This window comes from Zeus faber (assembly GCF_960531495.2).
Source record: "Zeus faber genome assembly, chromosome: 5".
Taxonomy (NCBI): domain Eukaryota; kingdom Metazoa; phylum Chordata; class Actinopteri; order Zeiformes; family Zeidae; genus Zeus; species Zeus faber.
In genome coordinates, this window is record NC_137192.1 from 13,568,786 (window position 1) to 13,595,271 (window position 26,486).

The 26,486-nt window shown below is 41.1% G+C and overlaps 1 protein-coding gene across 2 annotated transcripts; it reads right to left on the minus strand.

Annotated features, from left to right (window-relative positions):
- Positions 1 to 13,914: 13,914 nt before the first annotated feature.
- Positions 13,915 to 21,296, minus strand: lsm3 (LSM3 homolog, U6 small nuclear RNA and mRNA degradation associated). Of its 2 annotated transcripts, none has more exons than XM_080000897.1 (4): positions 21,262 to 21,296; positions 17,826 to 17,936; positions 15,312 to 15,407; positions 13,915 to 14,822 (listed from the first exon to the last, which is right to left on the minus strand). In XM_080000897.1, the coding sequence occupies exons 1-4, from the start codon at positions 21,280 to 21,282 to the stop codon at positions 14,742 to 14,744; spliced, it is 309 nt and encodes a 102-aa protein (XP_079857023.1). In that variant the 5' UTR covers positions 21,283 to 21,296; the 3' UTR covers positions 13,915 to 14,741. The 2 variants fall into 2 exon arrangements, with proteins under 2 accessions (XP_079857023.1, XP_079857024.1); XM_080000898.1 differs by having other exon boundaries at positions 17,826 to 17,933; positions 21,262 to 21,289.
- Positions 21,297 to 26,486: the final 5,190 nt, after the last annotated feature.

Here is a 26,486-nt window from a genome sequence, read left to right on the forward strand (position 1 = left end):
AGGACAGAGTTATTCTGCAAGTGGAGTTCAAGTTCTCAACCTGCAATGCAACTCTTTACTAATTCTTAAATCATCAAGAACTACTGCAATAAATGTCCTCTGGACGCCCTGTAGAATGACAAGAGCACAGTTTTTCACACTCTTTGGAGAACTATTTATCATGTTTGAGTCTATAAACAACTGATCACTACTCCAAGAGGGGGAGAATCACCACGGTGAGACAAATAAACATAGAAACAAACAACATTTACACAAAAACATGAACATTGGACGACAACATGTATTGAAAAATTTAATTTGGTCCAGGAAAACTGGAACTACAACTGGTCACTTGGTGTCTTCCTGTCAAATTTAAGATTCAAGATTTTTATTTGTCACATACATATACATACTTCCATACATATATGCAGTGAAATGTAATGCAACGCACCCGGTGATAGCACACAATAAGTCCTAGGAAAAAGTACAAAAATAAAATAAAATAAAAAGTAGAAAATTCCTTTCTATAGACCGACTAACTGACTCCTAAAACGTAATACAGTAAGTGGAATACTTATAGAATAAGATAAAAAATATATAGAATAAAATACAATAAAAAATAAATTGAAATAAAATGGAATAGGTTGAAGGAATATGGCTATGTATATACAGATATGTGCATTTAAAGTGGCATGTGAATTAAAGTGGCATGTGAATGTGAATAGTGTGAGGTAGTGTTTGGGATAATACAGCACAGTATACAACAGTACGGCGCAGCAATACGGCATCACGAACAACCCTGAACAGTGATACAGTATGCGGTACAGTATGCTACATACAGTACAGTAGGTAGTGGAGCCTAGTGCATGGCTCAGTTAGGACCCCTGGTGAGGTCAGCGTTGACAGTTCTAATGGCTTGAGGGAAGAAACTCCGTCTCAGTCTCTCTGTTCTCGCTACGTGACTGCGGAGGCGCTTGCCTGACCGCAGCAGCTGAAACAGTCCGTTGTTGGGGTGATGAGGATCCTTCATGATCCTACGGGCTCTGCTACTACACCTCCTGGTGTATAACTCCTGCAAGGGGGGGAGGGTAGTTCCAGTGGTACGTTCAGCTGAACGCACCACCCTCTGCAGGGCCCGCCTGTCCTGGGCAGTACAGTTCCCAAACCAGGCAGTGATGTTGCCTGTCAGGATGCTCTCCACTGCTCCAGAGTAGAAGGACTTGAGGATCCTCACCGAGACCCGGAATTTCCTCAGCCGCCTGAGGTGGTAGAGACGCTGCCTCGCCTTTCTCACCAGAGTGTCTGTGTGAACAGTCCATGTTAAGTCCTCTGTGATGTGGACTCCCAGATATCTGAAGCTGCTCACCCTATCAACAGAAGTCCCATTAATCCACAAGGGCGCGTGCGTCCTCGATTGTGATCCACGCCTAAAGTCCACAATCAGCTCCTTGGTTTTGCTGACGTTCAGGTGGAGGCTGTTGTCCTGGCACCAGAGTGACAGGTCAGCCACCTCCTCGCGGTAGGCCTTCTCATCGCAGTCGGTGATCAGGCCCACGACCACGGTGTCGTCAGCAAACTTGATGATGGTGTTGGAGCTGGACCTGGCCACACAGTCATGTGTGTACAGGGAGTACAGTAGGGGGCTGAGGACGCAGCCCTGGGGGGATCCTGTATTCAGGGTGAGGGAGCTTGACATGTACTTCCCCACCTTGACCACCTGGGGGCGGCCTGTGAGGAAGTCCAGGATCCAGGTGCACAGCGGAGCATTCAATCCTAGCTCCAACAACTTGACAGCCAGTCTGGTGGGGACTATGGTGTTGAAAGCTGAACTATAATCAATGAACAGCATTCTCACATAGGCCCCCTTCTGGCCATCCAGGTGCGTGAGCGTGGTGTGCAGTACCTGGGAGACCGCGTCATCCGTGGATCTGTTCTGCCGGTACGCGAACTGCAACGGGTCCAAGGTGCGGGGGAGGGAGGCGCAGATGTAATCCTTAATCAGCCTCTCGAAACACTTCATGACCACCGAGGTGAGGGCCACCGGACGGTAGTCATTCAGGCAGGTTGGAGAGGTGATCTTCGGGACAGGAACGACGGTGGACCTCTTGAAACAGGATGGGACCACTGATTCAGCCAGGGAGATGTTGAATATTGTGGTGAACACCGGAGCTAGCTGGTTAGCACAGGTCTTCAGTACTCGTCCAGATATGCCATCTGGACCCGCAGCTTTCCTGGTGTTCACCCGCATCAGAGCCCTCCTGACCTCGTGCACGGACACTGAGAGTGCGCGCTCGTCCCCAGCGGTGTAACTCCAATTAGCCGGCGAGCTAGCGGTGTTGCTGCCAGACTCGAACCGCGCATAAAAGGAGTTCAGTTGGTTGGCCAGGGAGGCGTCCGCACTCGTGGCTGGGGAGGAGCTGCTCTTGTAGTTTGTTATTGTTCGCAGCCCCTCCCACAAGCGTCTTGTGTCCCCCCGCTCCATCTGCAGCTCCACGGTGTCTCTGTACGTCCGTTTATGGCAGTAAATGAGGGAGGAACGGAGAGGAAAGCACCCCAGGTTGCTGGGGTGCACTCCAAGCAGGTGTGCATGCGTGCGTGCGTAAGATGTCCACCGATGAGTGTACATGACTTATCCCCATTTGTACTGGTGTAGAAGGTCGGTCGATTGTCTTAAAACCACGCATCTTTCTTACTGCAGGGAAAAAAAGACAAAAAAAAACAACTAAATTACTTCCTGGTCCGGGATCGGACAAATCAGTGGAGCTCCTCTGTTGAGTCGTCAGATCCCCAGAAGCTGAGCGGCCCCGAGATGGGAGCCTGCACCGCCTGTGTGCGGCGGCGGCTTGACCACTCCCTCATGCCCCGTCACACACCCCCACCATCGCGCTTAGGCCAGGGCTCTGTCCGGCTGACAACCCACCCCCTCCTGAGCGGGAAAGTAAATCGGCAACCGTCTGGTCGCCCGGCCTGTGGACCACCCAGAAGTTGAAGGATTGGAGGGCCAGGTACCACCGGGTGATCCGCACATTGGTGTCCTTCATACAGTGGAGCCATTGTAGCGGACATGGTCCCAACATAGGGTTATGGCCCTACCCAGGAGGTTAAAGTGGCGGGTGGTGGTGGCCCACTTTATCGCCAGATATTCCTTCAAGCCGCACTATCGGATACGTGTGAATATCCCCATGCATACAACGGATATCGACCTATGAGGCCTCTACCAAAGCCCTGGGTCGAACCATGTGTTGCTGTATCATCGTCTACGAACAGCGCGAGTCCAGCAAAGCCTGACGTCTACCCCCTTGTAACCTTACCGGCACACAGTAGGCCCCGTCTCGATCAGGGAAGGGATCCAGCGGACCGACAGCCCGAACCATCCGGCCAACCTGCATGACAGTCCTAGAAGTCATGGTCGGGTCGCCCCCATCACCAGCATACTGACCCAGGCGTCCGCTTAGCTTCCGGTGGTCCAGAGGCCATACCACCCGGAAGAATTCGGAGGGTGGAGTAGGGTAGGAGATGGACTCTTGCTGGTGATCGTCACTCCTCTCGCGGGGAACGGGGCGGGAGGTGGGCCCAGAAGGGAGGAGGATGGTGATGGCTGCAAGGTCAGCAGCGCTGGAATCAACCAGTCCCACGATGCCCCTCGGTGGTCCCTGGCGGTCCGCGTCTCACAGCTCCCTTGGTGGGTCCCTCTCTGGGCCAGCACAGTAGGCAGTGGTGTGGAGTAGGCTGGGGGTAGGCTACACCTTGGCTGGGAGCGCCCGGCAGCGGAGACTGGAGAGCACCTGGCAGCCTTGGGTACCCCTTGGCCGCGTCCTCTCCTGAGGGAGCTCCGAGGGTCCAGAGAGAAAAACACAGGAAAACCGACACAGTGAAGAGCACCAGGTTAAGCACATAAAGGGGCAAGGGAAGTGGAGACAGGTGGTGTGATAACAGACTGGGGACAGGTGCGTGTGACCGGGAACTGAGGTGACATGAAACACAGACAGGGGGAGCCAGAGAGGGACAGAGAGACCTAGTGGGAGACAGGGGGAGCTAGAGGGAGACAGACAGGAACACGGCAGGGGAAGGATCATGACAGTAGCAGTGTTCGGTTTTTATGCAGGACATATCTGGAACAAACTCCCAGAAAACTGCCTGTCGGCTGCAACTCTCTCTATTTCTGAACTTTATCATGCGTAAAGCACTTTGAATTGCCTTTTTGTTGAAATGTGAATACTAGTGTCTTCATTCGCACTGTATTGAAATGGCTCTGGCACTAAAACCACAATTTCAGATAACTGAAAGAGCTCCAGCCTAGTTTGCCGGAGCTAGGATATCACATTGACAAGGTAAAACGCTATTCTGGGAATAGGCAAAGGAAGTATCTTCAGACCAGTTCTCCAGGGCTAGGATATCGGTGACAATGTTAAATACTATTCGGGGAATAGACAAAGGAAAAGATCTCCTGACCAGTTTTTTGGGGCTAGGATATCATCTTAACAAGGTAAAACGCTATTCGGGGAATAGGCGAAGGAAAAGATCTCCAGACCGTTTCCCCTGGGCTAGGATATCGCCTTGACAAGATAAAACACTATTCAGGGTGCTATTCGGGGAATAGGCTGAATAATTGTAAACAAAGAGTAAAACAGGGTTTCCTTAATTCATCGTTTGCACTGCACTATAACTTTTATGCATTTTTTTTATGTTTTTTACTTTATGCATTCTATGTCCTTTTATAATGTGTTTCTTTGCACTTTTTATGTAAAGCACTTTGAAATGCTTTGTTGAAATGTGTGATAAAAATAAAGTTGTCCTGCCTTGCCTTGCATGTTTATGTCAGGTATCAACCAGGGCATACATAGGCGTTGTGAATGCTTATGTACACCCCTTTCAAATTAAGTGCGACCGAAAGTTGTTTTGTTGGATTGTGGTTGTTTTCAAAAGGCAGTGTTTTGTTGGAAATTTGTGGTATACAGAGTGAAGAGGAAGGTTTAGGGAACAGTTACCTGGGGTCTTCAGTGCTGCTCAGAAGCTTATCTGACCTGGAATTCTGGATCCGTACATAAGCTGTCCTCCCAAGGAGGTAGTCCATCACCTACTCAATAAGACCAGGATATAGTTGCATGTCACTGAATTTCTGCCCATGTGCATATGGCTGTATGCAGGGTGGCCGCAGGTCCTTAAAACATCTTAAATTTCACTTGTTTTGCCTGGAGATACTATGTGTATGGTGATCAAAGTCTGCCCTTTAACCTTATAGTCATTCTTTCATTTCAGATCCAATGTATATAACATTCTTGAAACACAAAGTGTAGAACTCTGGACTGAAAATTAAGATAGTATTACATTTTCCATCAAAAGTATTATATTATCCATTTTGGGGAAAAAAAGGATCCACCTGAAAATGAAATGAATGAATGAATTACATTATCGGTAAAAATGTTATTACAATATCAGTCGGGACACTTTATTAAATTATTGGTGAAGTTATTATATTATTGTTTTTTTTGCATTTTCAATCAAGTAAAGAGCAAATGTAATCACATTTTCAGGTTTTATTAAATTTTCAGGATTTTTTTACATTATTGGGTGCTACAACCCTCATAGATACACAGCCCCTAATCTTTAGCATGAAGGGAGAACATGTGTTATTTTTACAAAGCTTATTTTTCCATGTGAAATCCAATGAATACAACACTGACCCAAGACAATAAAAGCCCTCATACAGGGAGTCATGTATCCCATGATCCTTTGCACATCCACAGCAGCATGGTGAAACGGTGGCTTCTAAGCTGTATTTCCTGTAGAACACATCCTGGGGGCATCATGTTCCACTCCCTCTGCCACAAAGGTCAACTTTCAGGCGGGGAGGACATGGCCTCCAGTGTCAAGAAGATAAAGCAGAAAACTCACACCATAATAAAATGTTTGATTGACGATGTATGAAATCCCTCCCCTCGTATATCATCAATCAAATATAATTGTGTAACCCTAACTCAATATTTAAGGACATTTCATTTCATGCTCTAAAGTCAAGAGGGCAGCCTGCCTTGGTGAACCACTACCCTGAACAATGGAGGTCCAAATTTACAGGTGGATGTTGGAGCGGAAGAGGAGTAAAGGCAGCAGCAGCTGAGTTACATGGCTAATAGCAGGTGATAAGGGAGTAGTATGATGGCTAAAAGGTGCATACCACTAAATCCAAGAATAAAAAAAAAAACTTAAGCGGAAGAAACGCAAAACATTCAGATGTACTGGCTCAAAAGGAAAAAAAACACTCAAAGGAGTCAGTCTGCCCAGGACTAGCAGACAGCAGAGAAACAAATCTTTAAAATGACTCCTACTGGGACACTCCCAGTATCCACCAGTAACAGACTGAGTGGAGTCACGTTATGGTGGCATGAGTAGAAACATTAACACGCATTGGAGACGAGCCTGAAGCCGGATTCACATAAGGACATTCCAGCTGATCCATCATAACGTCCCATAGCCGGTTAAACACGAAACACTTGAATCAAAGCTGTCAGCCCAAATTAATGAGGCCGTCTCTTAAACCCTGTGGCCGCCCTGCAGGCCTTGGCCAAACCATGACCTGACCAGGGTCTTCATACAGCAACAGATTCCCTTCAACCTCTTCACCAGAACACTTCCATGCAGGACAAACATGACCAAACTATGAATACAGTGGAAACTACAATAGTATGACAAGAGTACCTTGGCATCCAATGGAAAAAAGTGGGATTATCACATACTCCCCATGGCCACCAGAAGTAGGCTGTGGTTGTATTAGGCATGTATTAGGTTGTATTAGACTGGGCAGCTCCCAGTGGACACTTGAAGCAGACTGTGTGGTTGTACTGTCCAGATCCCAGTGTTCACCAGTAACAGACTAGCCTTTACGGCTCCCTGTCTCTATATTGTTTTTCCCTCCTTTTTCCTCCTATCTTCTGAGCTTACCCAGTGGCCACCAGTAACAAACTGTGTGGTTTTACTGGGCAGCTCCCAGTGTCCACCAGTAACAGACTGTGTGGTTGTACTGGGATACTCCCAGTGTCCACCAGTAACAGACTGTGGTTGTACTCGGACACTCCCAGTGTCCACCAGTAACAGACTGTGTGGTTGTACTGGGATACTCCCAGTGTCCACCAGTCACAGACTGTGTGGTTGTACTGGGATACTTCCAGTGTCCACCAGTAACAGACTGTATGTTTTAACTGGGCAGCTCCAAGTGGCCACCAGTAACAGACTGTGTTGTACTGGGACACTCCCAGTGTCCACCAGTATCAGACTTTGCACACAGTCTGAAACACAGGTTGGAGAGAGCCTGAAGCCAGATTCATAAGGACATTCCAACTGATCTATCATTACGTCTCGCAACCAGTTGAACGTGAAAAACGTCAAATCTTTGGGGGATCAAAGCGGTCAACCTAAATTGATGAGGCTGTCTCGTCTTTGCTGTTTTCAAATTTGCATGACCTATTTTATTTTATTACGCCCAGTTTTGATTTATCTATTTAATTGCCCTTAAAAAATCTTTTTTTTTTATTTGCCTATTTATTTATCAATTTTTATTCTTTTTAATTTGCCTGTATATAAAATGTAGTTTCACATTAATTTATTTGCTTTTAGTTTATTGAATTTTAAATTTGATGATGTCCTATTGCTCAGCTATCTCAAGGGTAGAACTCAAAATGAGATCAGATCCGGACTTAATGACCTAACAATTGGAACCCTTTACTGGAAGCCAACATAGAGTATCACTGCTGAGAACCAGGCTAATGCAAAATAACAAGCACCGGAGTTTCTTCACAGGAATTATCAGATCAAAGTACACTTGGAGAGTTATTCGAAAACCTTAACTAAAAATTCTTGATCAACACAATTTCATCTGGATTTTAGCCTTACTACTCTGAAAATATCCCTCATAATATACCATTATACTGTATGTTTTTACTCTTCTTCAAAGTGGAATTACTTAGGAGTCTAAAAGTGCGGACAACAAAACTAAATGTAGAGTCTATCAATATTGAGTCTTTGTATATCAACCTTGGTGTGTGATTTAATATATAAACGTGCGTATGCCAAATATCTTCAAAGTTCTTTGAGATATTATGTGAGTTAAACCCAACCCTACCCCAGCTACACTCTGAGAGTCTGTTTGGGGCTGCCTCTTCTGACTGATGGTGCTGGGGAAGTGATGTCCTGTGCATCATCATCACAGAACTCTGTGATCTTGTGGAAGAGGTAGCTCTGTCTGGCTCTGTCCAGTCCAGGTGGCGGCAGAACAGGAAGTGCCTCTCTGGGGGTCAGCGCATGGACATCATGGAACAGCTGGAATCTGGTATCCTCGCCTCCAGAAGACACCTTGGCATCAAAGCTGGAAGACATGAAATAGAATCTAAATACAAAAATTGTATGTGTACATTTATTTATTTGTTTCACTTTGGGCTCAGGTGTTCTTGCAAGTTGAAGCTTTGCACCAGCACTGTGCCATCCTCTTTCCCCACTAGCTTAAGGATGTTGACTGTCTTTACCGTGCTGTTTTGAATAACTGCTGCAATTACAGCAAGTGTTCACCCTCGTAAAAAATAAAAAACAAATAATAATAATTATATATATATATATATATATAAATAAAAGCCTAAATAAAAGCCTACACTTTCATTCCCAGCAGAGGACAAACAGCTTTTGATGGGAGGAAACAAAATGCAGTTTTATATAGAGAACAAAATCCATACAGGGTAGTTGTTTTTCTGACGCTGCCAACATAGATCGGAAATTTGCAGGTAAACTTGAGAATCGTGTCCATTGCTACTTGGTCATAATCTGCATCACCAACCTCAACGGACTTCATCACATCATCAACTTCTTCCGTTGTAACAACAATGGGGGTATCGTAGGTCTCCTCCAGTGGTTCTTGAAAATATTCAGTTTTATCGTCACATTGTGGTTGAAATCTGCTGTTTGAAATGTTCTTGAAGTCCAGGATAACGCGGGTATCAGATTCAGCGTCGCTGTCGGAGAACTGCCTATCATCGTGGAAAATTAAGTCCAGTACATGCTGCTTTCACTGACTTGGATCTATCGCAATGGTCAGATTAAGAACCGCAGTATGATTTAGACTTTCCGCTTCCCATAATCCAGAACAACACAGCAGCATGGAAAAACGGTGGCTTCTGGGCTTTATTTCCTGTAGAACACAACCCGGTGGCATCATGTTCCACTTCCTCTGCCACAAAGGTCCACTTGTCAGGCAGGGAGGACATGGCCTCGGGTCAAAAAGATAGCAAAGCAAAAAACTCACATCATAATAAAAAGTTTGATTGGTGATGTATGAAATCCCTCCCTTGTATATTAATCAAACATTATTGTGTAACCCTAACCCAATATTTAGGGACATTTCATTTCATGCTCCAAAGTCAAGAGGGCAGCCCTTCTTGTTGGGAACCACTTGAAGAATGGAGGTCCAGATTTACAGGTGGATGTTGGGGCGGAAGTGGAGTAAAGCCAACAGCAGCTGAGTTATGGCGCTAAGAGCAGGTGATGATGGAGTAGTGACAAGGAAAGACAGAATGATGGCTAAAAGCTGCATAACACCAAATCAAAAAAAAAATAATAATAAAACTTAAAAGGGAAAAACGCAATACATTTAGATGTCCAGACTCAAAAGTCTGCCCAGGACTAGAAGACGGTAGAGAAACAACTCTTTTAAATGAAAGTGAGGAAGTTAGTGAATCTTTGACTTGTTAATGAAAAACTATTACTGAGTCAAACAGAAAAAAACAGGAGAGTGACGGCAAACAGGAGAGTGATGGGGCAAACAGGAGAATAACGGGGCAAATGACAAAGTAACGGGGAAAACGGCAGAGAAATTGTGAGCAATTCGTTCAGTTTGAACTACTTTTTAAGTGAATCAGGGTTTGGGAATTACTTGAACAAAAGAGTCTTGGGTCAAGTTGACACATGGGGCCCTGCCAGAGAGGTCAAACCTCATTTCAAGATTCATTGAATATGTTAATATATATATATATATTTTTTTTTTCAATTATTTGAATCAATGTCCATTTTGTCTTTTTCAATGCACATACATATTGGAATGCACATAGCATGGTCTAAAAAAAAAAAAAAATATATATATATATATATATATATATATATATATATATATATATATATATATATATATATATATATACACCAAATACCGATAAATATATCTGGATGGGGCCCAATTAAAATGTCTATCTAATGAAACACATTCATTGAATTTGTCACCCATCCAGATATCTCAGTTAATGTTTTCAGACGTGATGGGACACTGAAAATCTGTCAGAACTGATTTTATTGACAGACTTCATTACTACGGAGGGAAGAAGCAGCCGCGCTACCTGGTAATGACAGCAACACAAAAGAAAGTTTGGGTGTGGACCAACCTCCATATGCCTTCTTGGGCGTTGTAGCTGGTGCTCTCTGATTATCAGTAAAAACAAGTTTAAACTTTTCTTGTTATTTCTTGTCGCCGGATCTAATGTCAGGCCCGAGGACCAGATGCCGATCGCTGGTCAAATGATCAGTCAGGGGAAGGAAGCAAACTGATTTTTAAAAAGGTGACTGGGTTCATGTCTCATCATGGAAATACTGTGTGGGCGTCCGCATTTTGGGTTGTTCTATTTTTAAAGTTGTGGACGTTTTGGTCTATTATGGTCAACACAGACAAATCTGCTCTCTGACCATGTGATGATGGGACGTGGTTCTTTCTGTGTGTTTGTGGTAGTACTGGTACTGTAATTTTGTCAGACATGTATTTGTATTTGTATGTATTTACACCCTCAAAGTACCTTCATACACCAGCACAATCCCTATTCTGGTCGACTCTTGTGTTATGGGGGGGTCAGAAATTTAAAATTTGTAAACTTGATTAATCCCTCTGGAGAAAAATAGTTCTCTGCATTTGACCCACCCTAGTATCTCACGTATCTGGGAGCAGTGGGCGGCCACATGGTGGAGCCAGGGGACCAGCTCCAGATCGCAACAGGATGCCTTGCTCAGGGGTATTGGCAGGAGAGTCCAACTCTAACATGCATGTCATTAGGGCGGGAAGAAGCCATTGTTATTGTGAGAACCCCTAACATGCACACTGTTTAGAGCTCCACCCCCATAACTAGTGATGCAAGACAATTCATTCGTAGCGGACAAGTATTTCCATTGACCCGGGAGTCGGGAGACTGGTACAAAGACTGACAAAATAGTTGTCGAATTTCAAAAATATTATAATAGAGTGATAAGGATCCTATATTACTATAATCAATATTTCAGTATTCTCACTTGTTTCACCCATTTTGAGAGAGTAAATGAACAAATTTTCCTTGGCAGAAGTTTCTAAACACGAAAGGAGAGGCTGGGGTTATTTTTGGTTTTAATTGTGAAAAGTGTTGACAACGGGGGTATCCACACAAGATAGTTGACAATGGCCTAAATGCGGTTTCCTGGGGCAACTGTTATTGCGTCACACAACAGAACACCACGTATAAGTAGAAAATAAGGGTTGAGTTGAGAAAAATGCATGACAACTGGTGATGAACATGCATGCATGCAAGAAAATACATTTAAAAAGGTGGAGGTGGCCTGTAAAAAAAAAAAAAAAAAGTCACTGATCTGACCTTTAAACCTTTTAAAAAAAATTGACGTCAAAAGGCTATTTTGTTGTTTGTATCCACCAATTAGGAAGCAACAGCTACTTGAAACGTTGTCAAATGATGAACATGATTCGGACTCGCTTCTCTACAGTTGCACATGCCATCACGTTTCAGGTGGATTTTGACACTTGTACTCACAGTTTGTTGTTTTTTTCAGCAGAATATGCACGGTGCGACAAGGCCTTCAAAGTCTTAAAAATGAGCTAAAAACGTTCAAAATGTCTGAAAAAAAATATATTTTTCAGTGCATTTCAAAAAATCATGGAATAGGAAGTGAGGGGAACTTCATCTTTTTTTTTCTTTGTCTACCGTCTTTGCAGCGGGGGATCATGCAGAGCTACAAAGCGGTGCTACCCCCTATGGTGCAAAATATTGACAGTGAGGTGTTCAATGATGATGTTGAGGGTAATGGATCCATGATCATGTCTATGTTCATGTTTCACTGTTGCATGCTAAAGTAGATAGTGGTGGAAGAAGGACCAAGAAGACATTTTTACTGCAGTAAAAGTACAATTACAATTGTGGTTCTCGCCTTGTGGCCGCCTGAGCGAGCGCCTCGTGTCGGTTACACACATTTAAGTATTTTTAGTATTTTTAGAGCTAATAGAGATTATTGTGCGTAATCACTGGGTGTCATGACATTTCACTGCATATATGTATGTCCATATGTACTGTACATGTATGTGACAAATAACCTCTTGAATCTTGAATCTTGAATCTTGAGTGCAAGTCCAAGTTTCCCCATTCCACATTTATCGAGTTTAATTTGCAGGATTTTCACATACATCATACAAAACTAAACGTGGAGTAGACTGATGGAGTTTCGTGGTTTACCCCAGCACTCTCCAGAATGTATCTTCCCACTACAGGCAAAATATCTGTATAATATGTTGGACCACCCTGGACCACCACGTATCAGCCAAATATATGCAGTATATAGTATACATGAGTACTGCCTCTCTGTCATGTTGAAAAAGTACCCGACAACCCAGGGTGTGAGATGTACCTTACCGTGGGGACCATGCACTTCTCACTGTACCCCTTCCGCTTGTGACTCAATACATTTTGGAAGCCATCACATCCAAGAAGATTAATTTTGGTCTCATCAGACCAGAGTATGGATTCCAAAAGGCCTTTCCCAAGGCTTATCAATACGGGCCTTGGCAATGGCTCTACAGGTTTTTTGTTGTTTAGCTTCAGCGATGGCTTCCTGCGTGGATGCCAATCATGCATTTCACCTCTATGCATGGTGTGTTGTAACCAGGTGTGATAAACCAGTTTGGCTGGAACCGGTTTGGCTTTCCACAGTTTTCGCTACTTCTGTGACACTTGCGTTGCGATTCTCCTGCACCAGGTGAGTGCGCACTTCTGCTACTGTGTTCTGACTGAATAACAGTGATTGCTGACCCTCTTCCTTTTCATCTCTTCAGACAACTCTCTCCCATGTGGTGGCAACAGCTTGTTGTCAGCAGAGTGATCCAGTGGTTTAAGCACAACTCAAGGGTTAGGGTGTCAGTCATTTAGACCTGTTTTTAGTGTGATGGTTCAACAGGTTCATCCGCTGATCAATTACCCTTAACTAGCACCAGAAAACATTTGATCAAGTTTTGTTGCAAGGTGTACTCAGTTCTGCAACACAGCCTATTATCATTGTGATAAGAAAAGGTTATTTTCTTGTTTAGTATCGACATGTACTGCTCAGGACAGGCGGGCCCTGCAGAGGGTGGTGCGTTCAGCTGAACGTACCACTGGAACTACCCTCCCCCCCTTGCAGGACTTATACACCAGGAGGTGTAGTAGCAGAGCCCATAGGATCATGAAGGATCCTCATCACCCCAACAACGGACTGTTCCAGGGTTCAAAGCTGTGTATTGAGTGTGTGTGTATATGGTATTTTATATAAAAGTAAATAGGTTTCATTTCACAGGTGTTGAATATATTAAGTTTTAAACCTGCAATACAACATCTGCAATTCACTGTCAGATGAGCGTTTGAGCCGTGGAGATGTGGCGGATAGCGTCCCCAGCTGTCTGAAAAACACAATGTAAACTCATTTCCATTATAGTCCACATGCACTTCAGCCAGAATTGCGTTTAAACGTTGAGGAAGCATTTTTAAAATGACAAACAGCTTCAAGGTTTGTATTTGTGCAACTAATCTGCATAGGGAACAAACAATTTAAAGTAAAACTTGAGAGCAGGAACATTTGGACCAAAGCAGAGAAATTGAAAAACAAAAACAAGTTGAAAAACATGGAAACCTCACACAATAATGGTTTATTTGCATTTTCTTTCAACCAAGTGCATAGTCAGAGGTCACTCAACCTTTGACAAAACAAAAGTGAGACGGTTCCTCGTTGTGGAATAACTTCTCAAAAGCAGGAAGTTGGGAGGTTGGTGGAATAACAGATTGGGGCTTAAGAATTAATAATGGAACTTGAGAAATGAGGAAATACTTAAATATTCAAAACATTGTTTTTTTTAATTTCTCCATCCTGCTTATGAAACACTGAAATACAATTTAGAAAATAAAAGCGCCCGGACTTAGATTAAACGAATAAACCAGCTTAAATTTTTCATTGTAAACTGTCAAAATATTTGGAATTCAATGACCCAGGTAAACCTCAAAACAGTTCAAATGAGATTTTCCCACCTGATTTGGTTTTCCCAAGGATCCGGAACTTTTTGGATTCTGCAGATGAAATGATCTCAAAATGATGCAGATGAGAACCAATTTATTGATAGAAATGATGAAAATACTGCCAAGTTGAGGGTACGTCCAAACTAAACAAACCACAGCACAACGCTGATTTACATTTCTACATAATCGGGCTTATAAAAATATATATACAGAGAAAAACGATGATTCAGGTGTTGGACGTTCCAAACTAAAAGCTGAATAAAAACAAAAAAAGGTAAGTTTTGTCCTCTACGTCCGATCCCTCAACCAGAGCACAAAACGAAATAGGAAAACAAACTAAAATAAAGAGCGAGGGCTTCGTGTCGTCTCCGTCCTCAGTTCAGAATGTCACTTTAATTGTTTCGCTCTTCGGCTCCAGGAGGGGGTGCTCTTCTCATCTTCTTCTTATCCCACCCGGAGCGGAGGCGCGACGAGGACCACGCCGTCTCCTCTGACGAACAGCATGGGGATGTTCCTCTTGGTGGACTAAAAAATAAACAATTATAATTCAGATTGGAAAAAGTGTCCAAAATTTTTTTTTAAATAAAAGAATAAACCAGATTGTTTGAAAGAAGGGATTGATCAATAATGCTATCACAAGGTTTATCAGGTTAAAATACGGCAACATTTCACACCTTGTAAATGACAAATGCTAAATAGGTTTGTGTTTTAATGACACAATAGCAGACATTCTCAATCTAGGTTATTTTTGGCCATTTAAATATTAATGTACATTTTTTTTTTTACATTATTTGCTTATTTCTTTTATCCAATACATACATGTTTTAATATATCTATTATATTTATGTTCTATTTTATATTTCTAATGTTTGATTTTTAGAGTAACTGAACTTTTTTTTTTAGAACTGAGAAGTTCTTTTTTAATGCCAATTTTCTAAAGAGAGACATAACAAAAAATACTTGATAAAATAATGAACTGGTTGTGATTGTGTCTCTGATTGCGCTCCTTGTCACCTTGTACAGCTCCTCGTACGTCTCCTCGTCGATCTCCACCGTCGTCACTGTCTCCTCCACGTCGCCAAGGATCATGTTCAGGTGCTGGTCGTAAGCCTGCAAGGAGACAATAGAACCAGGAGATGGACACATCATGGACATTGGGGTGGGGGGGGGGGTTAACTCTGTTAACCCTTGTTGACCAGATTTGACCTGAGTTCAGGTGTTTATCAAAATTAAAAGTATATAAATATATAATGTAGAATATAAAAGTAGTATAAATAAGGCTCTCTCTCTCCCCCTCCTTCCCTCACCATAAACATAAAGACCATCCCCTTTTATTTGAAAAAGCAAAGGCCTCATAGTCACAACATGAGAGGTGCAGATCTACGTTTTGGGAATTTACTCTGTTGCTGTCTAAGGGGGGAAACACACTGACATAAAAAGGTCCCACTCACCACTCAACAGAGAGAGAGAGAGAGAGAGAGAGAGAGAGAGAGAGAGAGAGAGAGAGAGAGAGAGAGAGAGAGAGAGAGAGAGAGAGAGAGAGAGAGAGACTAATGTATACTAGCTGCTAGTTCATAAATGCCTATTCTCCTTTGTGGTCAAAACTGGTCGAAGCATCAAAATGGGGTGCAAAGTGCGGAAAACCCTTTTGATAAAGCTCTTAACTGTTTAGGTGTGTTTATAAATATTCTCAATTTTTTGTTATTATTCAAATAAAAGTTACTTATTGAGAAACCAGTTTTTCTTTAGTCTAACAATGGCATACCCATCAGTGCTGAATAAAAAATCATATCTTTAAATCAAAAATTGAATCGAAACCTTGAGATCGAAAGTCGAATTGAAGATTTGGAGAACGTGACACCCCTAATGTGATTCCTAAAGTTGAAGACTCAAATTTTTAATGGAGAGACTTTCTAAAAGCTTTGTTTTCAGTCACCTAAAACAGTTTAGCTTAGAGAAAATACTAGGCTTTCAAACATATCCATGTGGACAGGGTCTAATAGTCTTATATACCGTATTTTCCGGACTATAAGCCGCTACTTTTCCCCTAGGATTTGAACCATGCGGCTTATACAAAGGTGCGGCTATTCTGTGGATTTTTTTCCCACCGCTAGGGGCGCTCTAACCGGAATTAGAATCAAAAATAACGAAGAAGACAAAAAATCAATGCAAAGAAGAATACGCTACTTTTTCTTTAGCAGATAGAACGCGGTTGATAAATAACTAACTGGTAATTATTTTCAAATCCTCGCCCCTTCATCATGGAACCCACACAAAGAAGTTCGTATGATGCAAGTTTTAAGTTGAAGGCCATCGACATCAGTGTGAATCGGGCATTTAAAGCTGCACTCCGGGTTGAGTGGGAGGCTTGGATGACAAGTGGTGAGAAGTCATTCACAAAAACTGGCCGCATGCGAAAAGCATCTTTTTCTGATGTCTGTCAGTGGACCCTAACAGCGTGGAGTGCTGTGAAAAAATCCACCATCACCAACGGGTTCCGAAAGGCTGGACTGCTACGCGAAGAGAGCGGCGCACCTTCAGAGTCAACTTCACCGGAGGATGACAGTGACACGGAGAGCGAGACTGATGGAGACAGATGTGACGAAGCGCTTCTGAGGCTGTTCAACTCCGACACTGAAGAAGACGACTTCATGGGTTTCAGCGAAGATGATTAAAGTGACTTGTGGTTTCAAACACAGGAGAAATGAAGGTAAATAAATGCCGTTTTTTTCCCCTCTTGGTTCTGTTCCGTTTTAATCAGCAAAGTTGCTGCCGTGTTAAAAGGCACTGTTCGGAAAGAATCTGTTCAGGTACATACATGTACATTTACAGTTCAAAATCGTTCTGTACATGCAGTAAATATCTTATTTTTCAACATAGATATCTGCGGCTTATAGCCCGGTGCGGCTTGTATATCTCTTTTTTTAAAAATAGAGCGGATGCGGCTTATATACAGGTGCGCTCTATAGTCCGGAAAATACGGTACATAAATTGAGGACACTATTTCATTGTTTTTATAAGATGCATTTGTATGGTTTGCTTATTTTTATTATTTGATGGCCTATTAATGTAAAGGACTTTAAGTTGCATGTTGTGTATCAAAGGTGCGATACAAATAAAGGTTATTATTATTTTTAACAGTTGGTGACAGAAGAAGCTGCTTGTGGCTCAGTAAAGAACTTTGATTTTTATTTGACAGATGCGTACATATGTGTTATTTATTATCTAATTTTAACTTGCATCTCTTTCTTGACTGCACTGGTTTTTTCCGCTGTAATGCCTGGATTTCGCTCTGGGGATTAATAAAGTGTTATTTATCTTATTGTTAAATTCAGATTGATTTAGAAATAAAATAAAAGAATTTAACAGATTTTTTTTTTTTTAACCCCAGCCCTTTCACCTCTATTAGTTTCTGTGAAACGTCTGCTTGTCAGTAACAAGTTCACGGTGATAAAAGATAATTTATTCCGATCCAAACTCAAATATCCCATGCAGGGGATTAATAAAGTACTATCTTTATGTTCTTACATGGAGCCGTCCTCGGAGCTCGCGGTCATTCCTCATCTTGACGTAGATCCTCTCATCCAGACTGAGTCGGATCAGATCCAGAGGCTCCTCCACCGTGTTGGTGGTCTGCTGCTGCAACACAGACAGGAAGTTAAATATGGAGTGTATGTGGAACCTAATTAGTTTATTATTAGCAACCGGAAGGAAAAAATAAACACGGCTTTAAGGTGGCTCAATCAGAATACGTTTATTTTGCAGAGTACATTTACATATACAAGGAATTTGTTGTGGTGAGGATTCGTGCGTTCCTCTTAGCCCAAAAAAGCTGAACTGTGTGAAAAAAAATTATTATAATAAAATACAATCAAAAGTAAAATAAAAATACAATTGCCAAATATACATACAAAATATACAATAGGCAAGAAATAGTCAAATATATAAAATATGGAATATACAAAATAGGATTCAATGCATATTTAAATGTGTAAATGATTGGTAATTGTATGTAGATAAGGTAGAAATTATACATTATTGCAATGTACTCAATCATATTAAAGTCGACACTGATCTTAGTTTTTAGGAGTATGTAATGTGATGTTAAGAAATTCAAAGTGACAAAGGCTGCGCTCACATTGCAAACCTTAGTGCTCAATTTGGATTGATTGCTCCGATCCAATTTTTTTGTTTGCCCGTTCACATCCTTTTTTAAAATGTGGCCAATATCAGATTCCAGTGTCAACCGGTCACAGTCCGAACTGACCCACATGTGCAGAAGAACAATAACAACTCTTGAAATTTTAAAAGACTTGCCCAGTTCGGCCATTTGTTTCAATGTTTTCAAACATAGACCGGTTGCAGTCTTCCATGTTTTTTCACAATTCCCGCCAGTGCAGAATTGTGATGAATGTTGCTCTAGAGCAGGGGTTGGGAACCTTTTTGGCTGGGAGAGCCATAAAAGCCAAATATTTCTAAATGTATTTCCTTGTGAGCCATATAATATTTAATACATTTGAATGCAACTTAATGCGTGCATTTTCAAGGCATACATTTAACGTATAACAAATCTCTGAGTACTATATATAATCAATTTCTCTTTATTATTTTTAATAATATTGTTGTTATACTGTAGCTAACCAATAATAAATTAAATACTCTTTACCATTAGTGTGACTTCTGATTTTGCTGATGGCCTTGTAGTCTGGTTCATACGTGTTGAGGTTCAGCTTCATGCTGCGTTGAGGCTTCCATCAGTTAAACGTGAGCGTAGCTTGCTCTTAATGTTTCTCAGATGCGAGAAAGACGGCTCACATGCGTATGTAGAACCAAACATGGTCAATACGGCAATACTCACATGCTGCATTGTGTGGTATGTGACGGGAAGCTCGTTACAGGTTTTAAGAATCAGCTGGTCTTCAGGTTCAATTTCAAGAGATTATTAGTCACAGAAGCTTTTTCCATTTCTGTTCACTTGTGTTCAGCTGATTGGTCCAACTCGAGGCAGGGAGTTTTCTTAATGTTTGTCTGTCTTACAGAGGGGATCGGCGCATGGGCTCGTAAGCAGCCCAGCGGTGGAACGTCATTCCTCCTGCGCCCAAGAGGATCATTATTATCCACAATTATTAGAATAATCCTCAGTGATATATATATATATATATATATATATATATATATATATATATATATATAATTGTGGCCTGTGTGCCACATATTGAAATGAACAATAAAACTCTCGTCATGTCGGCACACCACGGCCAGAAAGACTGTCACCCTCCCTAAACCCTTACCTGTGGGCAGAGACTCCCACAAGTGGCGCCTGAGCAGAGACCCAGGAGGGGCAGGGCACAGAGTAAAAGGCACCCTGGGGTCTTTCTGCGGTCCACAGCCGGTGTTTGACTGCGACACTTTGTCCGCCACATTTATATTTTGAATTTTATTTTCAAAATTGTAATTTCTCTTACCTGTTTCACTTTAAAATTACACAGAATAATTATTTGTTACTTGTTAATTGTGATGAAAAATATTCGCTCAAAATTGTCTGCGAGCCATATACTGTCATCGAAAGAGCCATAGGTTCCCAACCCCTGCTCTAGAGTGACATAAAAGTTGCATGAATTCCAATTTGACTGTTCCGACTGAGGTCGCATAGCAAAAAAATCAGACCTGTATCCGACTTAGGACCACATATGAAAGTGGCCCAAATCCGAATTGAAAAGGTCAGATTTCATGTGATTTTTGCTGTTCACACTGTTATGGGAAAAAAAAACCAGATCAGTCACATACAAGCAAAAAAATCTGATTTGGGACACTTTTGCCTGCACTGTGAATGTAGCCGAAGTCTCTCCCTTGTTCCTTGATCAATGAAACAATGATGATGTGCACCTAAAATCTACCACATTTATACAGACATAACTAAATTAGATCATTCGCTGTGTATCTGGAATTATTGACGAATGGCTCTTAATTCATGGTGTCTGGAGGTATCAGAGAGTTCAATTTCATACTTTTATTTATACAAATTCTACTGAAACACAAGACTATTCTTGGGGGAATAAACTGTCTCTTATTTAATAACGTATTGCAGGTAATTACAACATATTTGTATAAGGATTTCTCTCACAAGTCATTAAGTAGGATGGCCATAGAGATTTGAGTAAATTACATTTTCATGTAGTGAATGGAGATTTCACACATGTTCAGTATAAAGTCAGTTAAATGAGTGGAGCAGGGCAGTTTAGTGTGAAGGAACGGTATCAGGTTCAACCGTAGGTTTAGGGTTTAATATTATCAAAAAGGCTTAACACAGAAGAACGTGACTCATTTTAAATATATATTTCTGAATAATCTAGAAAAATATATATATATGGATGAATACAACCAGACACACGTTAATGTTGAAATGGATGAAAATGGTAGAGAGTATATGGAAAGATCATTTTTATGTGTGAAAAGTTGCACGTTCCTTTTTTTGAGAATGTGGGCTGTTGATGCAGGGGTTTTCTGTTTGACATCATTAAGTCTATTATCAATTTTGTTTTTATTCAATTTTGGTGTGTCGCATTTCCCAAATATTTTATTCCCATGATTTCTTTTGTTATGTGCATGTCACGCCGCAACCCCCCCCCCCCCCCCTAGGCTGAATAGAATATCGCATCATCCATCAAAATAATTAATTCAAACTAAAGGCCATTTAAATGGCTTTTTAGACCTGATGATTGTTGAACCTAATAAAATAAATGTTAGGACCTTTTTTTAAGATGGTGAAGAGCGCGGAGCGGCGAACAGCCCACGTTTGTTTGTTTGAAAGGCGCGCTGTTATTACGGCGTTACACGAAACCGAAAGCGGATAACGAATCAAATTGATCCGAGGTAGTTTCACTGGAAAAAAAACAACCTTTTTTTCCTGAATTTAAGGCTTATTATTTAGAAAAACCGGTAAGTTCCACTTCCACACGCTTACCTGCTCGACTTCATCCGCCATTTTTCTAAACGAGTTAAACGGGAACCGGAAGTGCCAGGTCTGCGAAATACACGCCGTATGGAGACGCCAATTCTCGTCAGCGATAACAAAGTATCATTTATTTATTTTTTACAGATCTTCTTTATATTTAATAAAAGTTTGTCCGCACAAATAATCTCACTTTGGTGCTTTTCAAGATTCACATACGGTCATACATATATGCAGTGAAATGTCATGACACCCGGTGATTACGCACAATAAGCTCCTAAAATACTAAAATGTGCGTAAATGACACGAGGTTCCCGCGCAGACGGCCGCAAGGGGCGGCGCCCCAATCGCGGTTCTGGTAAAATAGTATTAATTTTCTGCGTTGTATTAGATATACATTAAAATCCTCCCAAGTGAAACGTACATTTAATAACACATTTAAAAGTAAACGGAAGACTACTGGACTACACCTATACTAAGGCTAATAGGCCAGGCACGGCTGAATAAAAGCAGTCTGGAACGCGGGATGTACAAACCTGGCAACCTGATTCGAAGGTTGAAGCAGCATTCAAATCATGTGGGAGAGATGAACACTGCGATTTTACAGTTTCGAAATATGATAATACATAACATACTAAACTAAAATACTACTCATATTATTTTTTATATTTTTTAAATATTCTTTATATTGCTCACTGCTGGATCTCTGGCGCCTTTGACTTGAATATAGGTTGTAACAGAAAGTAAATTATAACAGCTATCGACACATCTCGTTCTTAGCGTTGATTGTGTGGACAAAGTCAACCAATACAATCCAAGATGCGATTTGTGGCTCATGATAATTTTGCTTTATTTTGGAAATATATTTTTATTGTAATTAATGTAGTATGAACCACATCTATTAAATCACCTTTTATTGTTCGAGCCAACAGTCCATTTACTTATATATATATTAAAGAAACCATTTTTATTATTATTTTACCACGCCATTACTGCCTTTATACAACTAGTTTATATAACATTGACAAAAGGGCAATGGAGGAAGAAATATAGGATGAAGGAATAATGTTTGTGTTATTTGAGATATTTCTGTAACACATTACTAATAGCTATTGTATGCGTGTATTTTGTGTGTTGTGATCTAATAAAATAAAGTAAAATAAAAAATAAAAAAACAAGATAAATCCTTCCAATGTAGATACCAACAGAGGCAAGAGTACCTAGATGCAGACCAAATATGGCCGACATGCCCCATGTCCACGGTGGATGGGAAACACGTCAACAGCGTAGGTTGGTCTTCTTCGTGTTCATTCCCCTGCCGTGAAATCCCTGTGAACTACTGAATCCTGCAGATTCCCAGGATTAAAATCAATAGAAAATCACTAAACTGAAATCACTAATTAATTTAGATAAATCTCATACTCTTACCTGTTCATCTGTGTTTCATTCTCATCTCTGTTGCTGCTATGACACCCGGATTTCAATCAGGGGATTAAAACGGTTTATGTGAAGTTAGCAAACGGATTTAAAAAATGTATATACAACGTATATTCATTAGGAATACATTTTGAAAGTCAACTGACTCAAAATGTTCAAATCAGATGTATTTATTAAGCTATTTCTTATAAACAATGTCTTAATGTGAACAGGCACTGGAAGACCCTGTGAGCTACTGATGAAACAGTGACCCTCAGCACTTTTATTGCATCCTCTTGTTGTCAAATATAAATGAACAAAGTTGTTATGTTAGAATAAACAGAAATCTTTAATGTTCGGGATCAAATTGACACCAGCAATTTAAACAAATAAAAAACTACAAAAAATGACGGTAATTCAAGTTTAGGTTCAAGAAGCTCTAAAAATACTAAAATGTGTGTCATCGATACAAGGTGCTCGAGAAAGTGTTCCCCAAGTTTACACTTCAGAACATCAGCAAGGAACACATAGCAGGCAGTCAGTCATGGAAATCACAGAAAAAACACCAATAAAAAGTATATAAAAAGTCAAATAAACTAAGTGTCTGGTATGGGCCGTCCAAGATAAGACTCAACAGGGCATCTGAGTAGCAGAGAGGATCATCAGCTGTGACCTGTCCACCCTTCAGGACCTCTTTACTTCCAAGTCAAGAAGAAGGGCCAAAAAGATGATCGGTAACCTGGATGGATGCGTTGGTTCAGATGTGTGTACAAGTCTTTATTCCTTACACATGTACACGGAGAGAGGACTCTGACATGGGGATCATCACATCACTACAACTCACTGGTATCCATGCATTTATTCATTTTAACAAAGAAATTACTTGCAGTGCAATAACAATATTGTTTTTCCTCCAAGGATTAAAACTCTCTCCCCCTGGCCATAGTGACCTCTGCTTGGTACCGGGTTTGTCCTTGGGCCTCCAGGATATTGATGATAATCTGAAAAACAGTCCACAAATGATCCAATCATTCCTTGTGCTGTACAAGATAGTGTACTTTTTTTTTTGTCCAGAGTGGTAAAAGACTGACCTACAAACCCCCAAATAATAACCTCCCATTTCTCAGTAAAATTCTTGAAAAGCAAGTTCAAACAATTACACTATTACTTATCCACTAATAATATATATGATGTTTTACAAAGCTCTCACTGGCCCGGCACCAAATTTTATTTCCAACATGCTGGTCAGCTATGAGCCAGTCAGTTCTCTCAGGTCCTCCGGCCTTTTTACATGTTCTAAGAGTTAATACTGAAGCTGTTAAAGAAGCTTTCTGTTTTTATGCTTCCGTGCGCTGGAACAGCTTCCCAGTCCATCTGTGATATGCCTCCACAATTTTTTTTTATTTTCAGAGCACTAGGTTTAAAAACCTTTTTGTTGGTATAGCAAATTCCTAAGCCCACATGCTCCTAGCACCCCACATACCTTTGGCCTGCCAGTCCAGGGTTTCCCATACACACAGACAACTTTGTGGGGGCTCAGCACAATATTTCTTCGTTTTTTTATTCACCATTTCAAATGAGCGTCGCCTGGCTCTGCCGGCCGTACAGCCACGGCAATCCAGGCTATTCTCATTTGTAGTTCCACGTTGGTGGAACGAGCTGCCAAAAATGACCAGAGCAGGGACCTTCCCTCTCTGTCTTTAAGAAGCACCTGAAGACCCAGCTCTTCAGAGAGTACCTCCTCTCCTAACTTACAACTACTTAGCACCACCTTGCAGTATTTATTGTTACACTAATGTCTCTGTCGCAATGTGGCTTGAATGTTATCCTCCCTTGTAAGTCGCTTTGGATAAAAGTGTCTGCTGTAAATTTGAGTGATATTTTTGTCCATGCCAATAGATGGCCGGCTACATTTCCGAAAATAAGTAACAGTTATTAATGTTATTTGTAATACAGCTGGATTTCCAAGATTAACATATAGCTGTTAGTCATTATCCACTAAGTGTTAGGGTTAGGGTTCATAATACGATTTCCAAATTGTCTTCCCACGTGTGGTGACACATTTGTGACAAACCAACTGTGAATTCTGGGATGTGCTGTCTAACTGGCTTCCAGTCTTTATTATGGATGGGTGCATCTGGAAAACAGTTGAGTTTTATTATTATTATTATTATTATTATTATTATTATTATTTCGTTTCATTCTAGGTTGTTATTTTAAATTGCCTTAACACACACATAGCCTACATTATGAGCTACAGGCCCTACACTATAGATGGCTCGTTGTGGTCAGAACCGTTGAAAAAGAGAGTTGACTACACACTCTCTGGATTCTTCCATATATTGAAGCTTGATAGACAACATTGAATAATAACTTAGAGAAGCAAACCTAGTTTTCAAAACACCCGTCTTAGCGCTGGCCCCTTTACCCTTTACCACAAGTGGACTAAGCACATGCGCAGGTCAGATGGTCACGTCAACTTCCGCTGTGGACTTGACGCATTTCCGGTCGAACGTGGACACCCATGGGGGACGTCCGCCCTGTTTGGTCTGCGCCCAGGTCCCTCTCAGTGGAGTGGCCTGATAGCCGACGCTTCCAGTTAACTTGAACGCAGCAGCAACGGTACCACTCTCCTCTTCCAGATCCTTCCATCCGCCCTGCAGCGGAGCGCCGTTTAACCGGTAAATTCACTCTTTTTATCGGCGATTATTATTATTATTTTTTTAATATCATGATACAAATGGATTGCAGACGCTTGTGAATGCTAAAGACACATTACGTCACATTCACAGATAGTCATTTAGGCCAAAGGTGTTTTCTTTTTTTTGTTTAATCAGGTTTAAAGGGCGACGTTTCTGTCCACGTCCTCACGTTGACTGCGCCAACAAACTCATTTCATTTCAGGATTTCACGGCGTCTGAAGCTTTAAAGCAAGATATTGTTATGCGTTTTTACAGAAATGTCTCCTTATATTGTAATCTGTAATCTATGATAGGATATAATCATGTGTGACCATGTGTAAGGAGGTATCTGGATATTTATTGTGGTTATGTAATGTATATTTTTAGACTAAAACCAAACATAAAGAACACAATTCAGTATGTATCTTAGTATTTTACATTAGTGCAGTCACTTTTTTTGTTATTATTTACTTTTTGTGTGAGTAGTCTGAATGACAATTCCAGTATAATCTGCATTATGTTGTTATTTACTTAATAATTCTGCCTTATGTTCTTTATATTTATTATTATTATTATTATTGCTATTTTTTAATTATTCTTATTTTAATTATTGTTTTAACTATTATGATTATTACTATTTTAAGCTTCCTCACTCACATTAACATTTAAAGTTGCAGTGTGTAGAATTTACAGAACGGACATGGCAGGAATAAAATTTAATATTTATGATAATGTTATAACTAGTGTATAATCCCATGAAAACAAGAATATTTGCGTTAGCGTTACCTTAGAATGAGCTGTTTATATCTACACTGGTCCATGCCTGTTCAAAGTTTGAGACTTTCTAAGACATTTTAATGACAAAGTTCAGTGGTGTAGTGGTGCCTGGAGAAGTGGGTAGATTTTTTTCCAAAAACCTTTTTTAAGCGGCCCGTCCAGCAAAGTAGAAATGCCCTGTGTTTTAAATAGTGACACGCAAGACTACTCTTTACATATTTAGTTCACCAAAAGATCGGCCAGTAGTATTTGAAAACTGTCGCTTAACTTCTGCTTCTTGACTTCAGGGAGCAAGTATCATTATGGAATTAACATTAGACACAGAAGAGCAATCAATCAATATTGGCCCACAGACTATAGGGT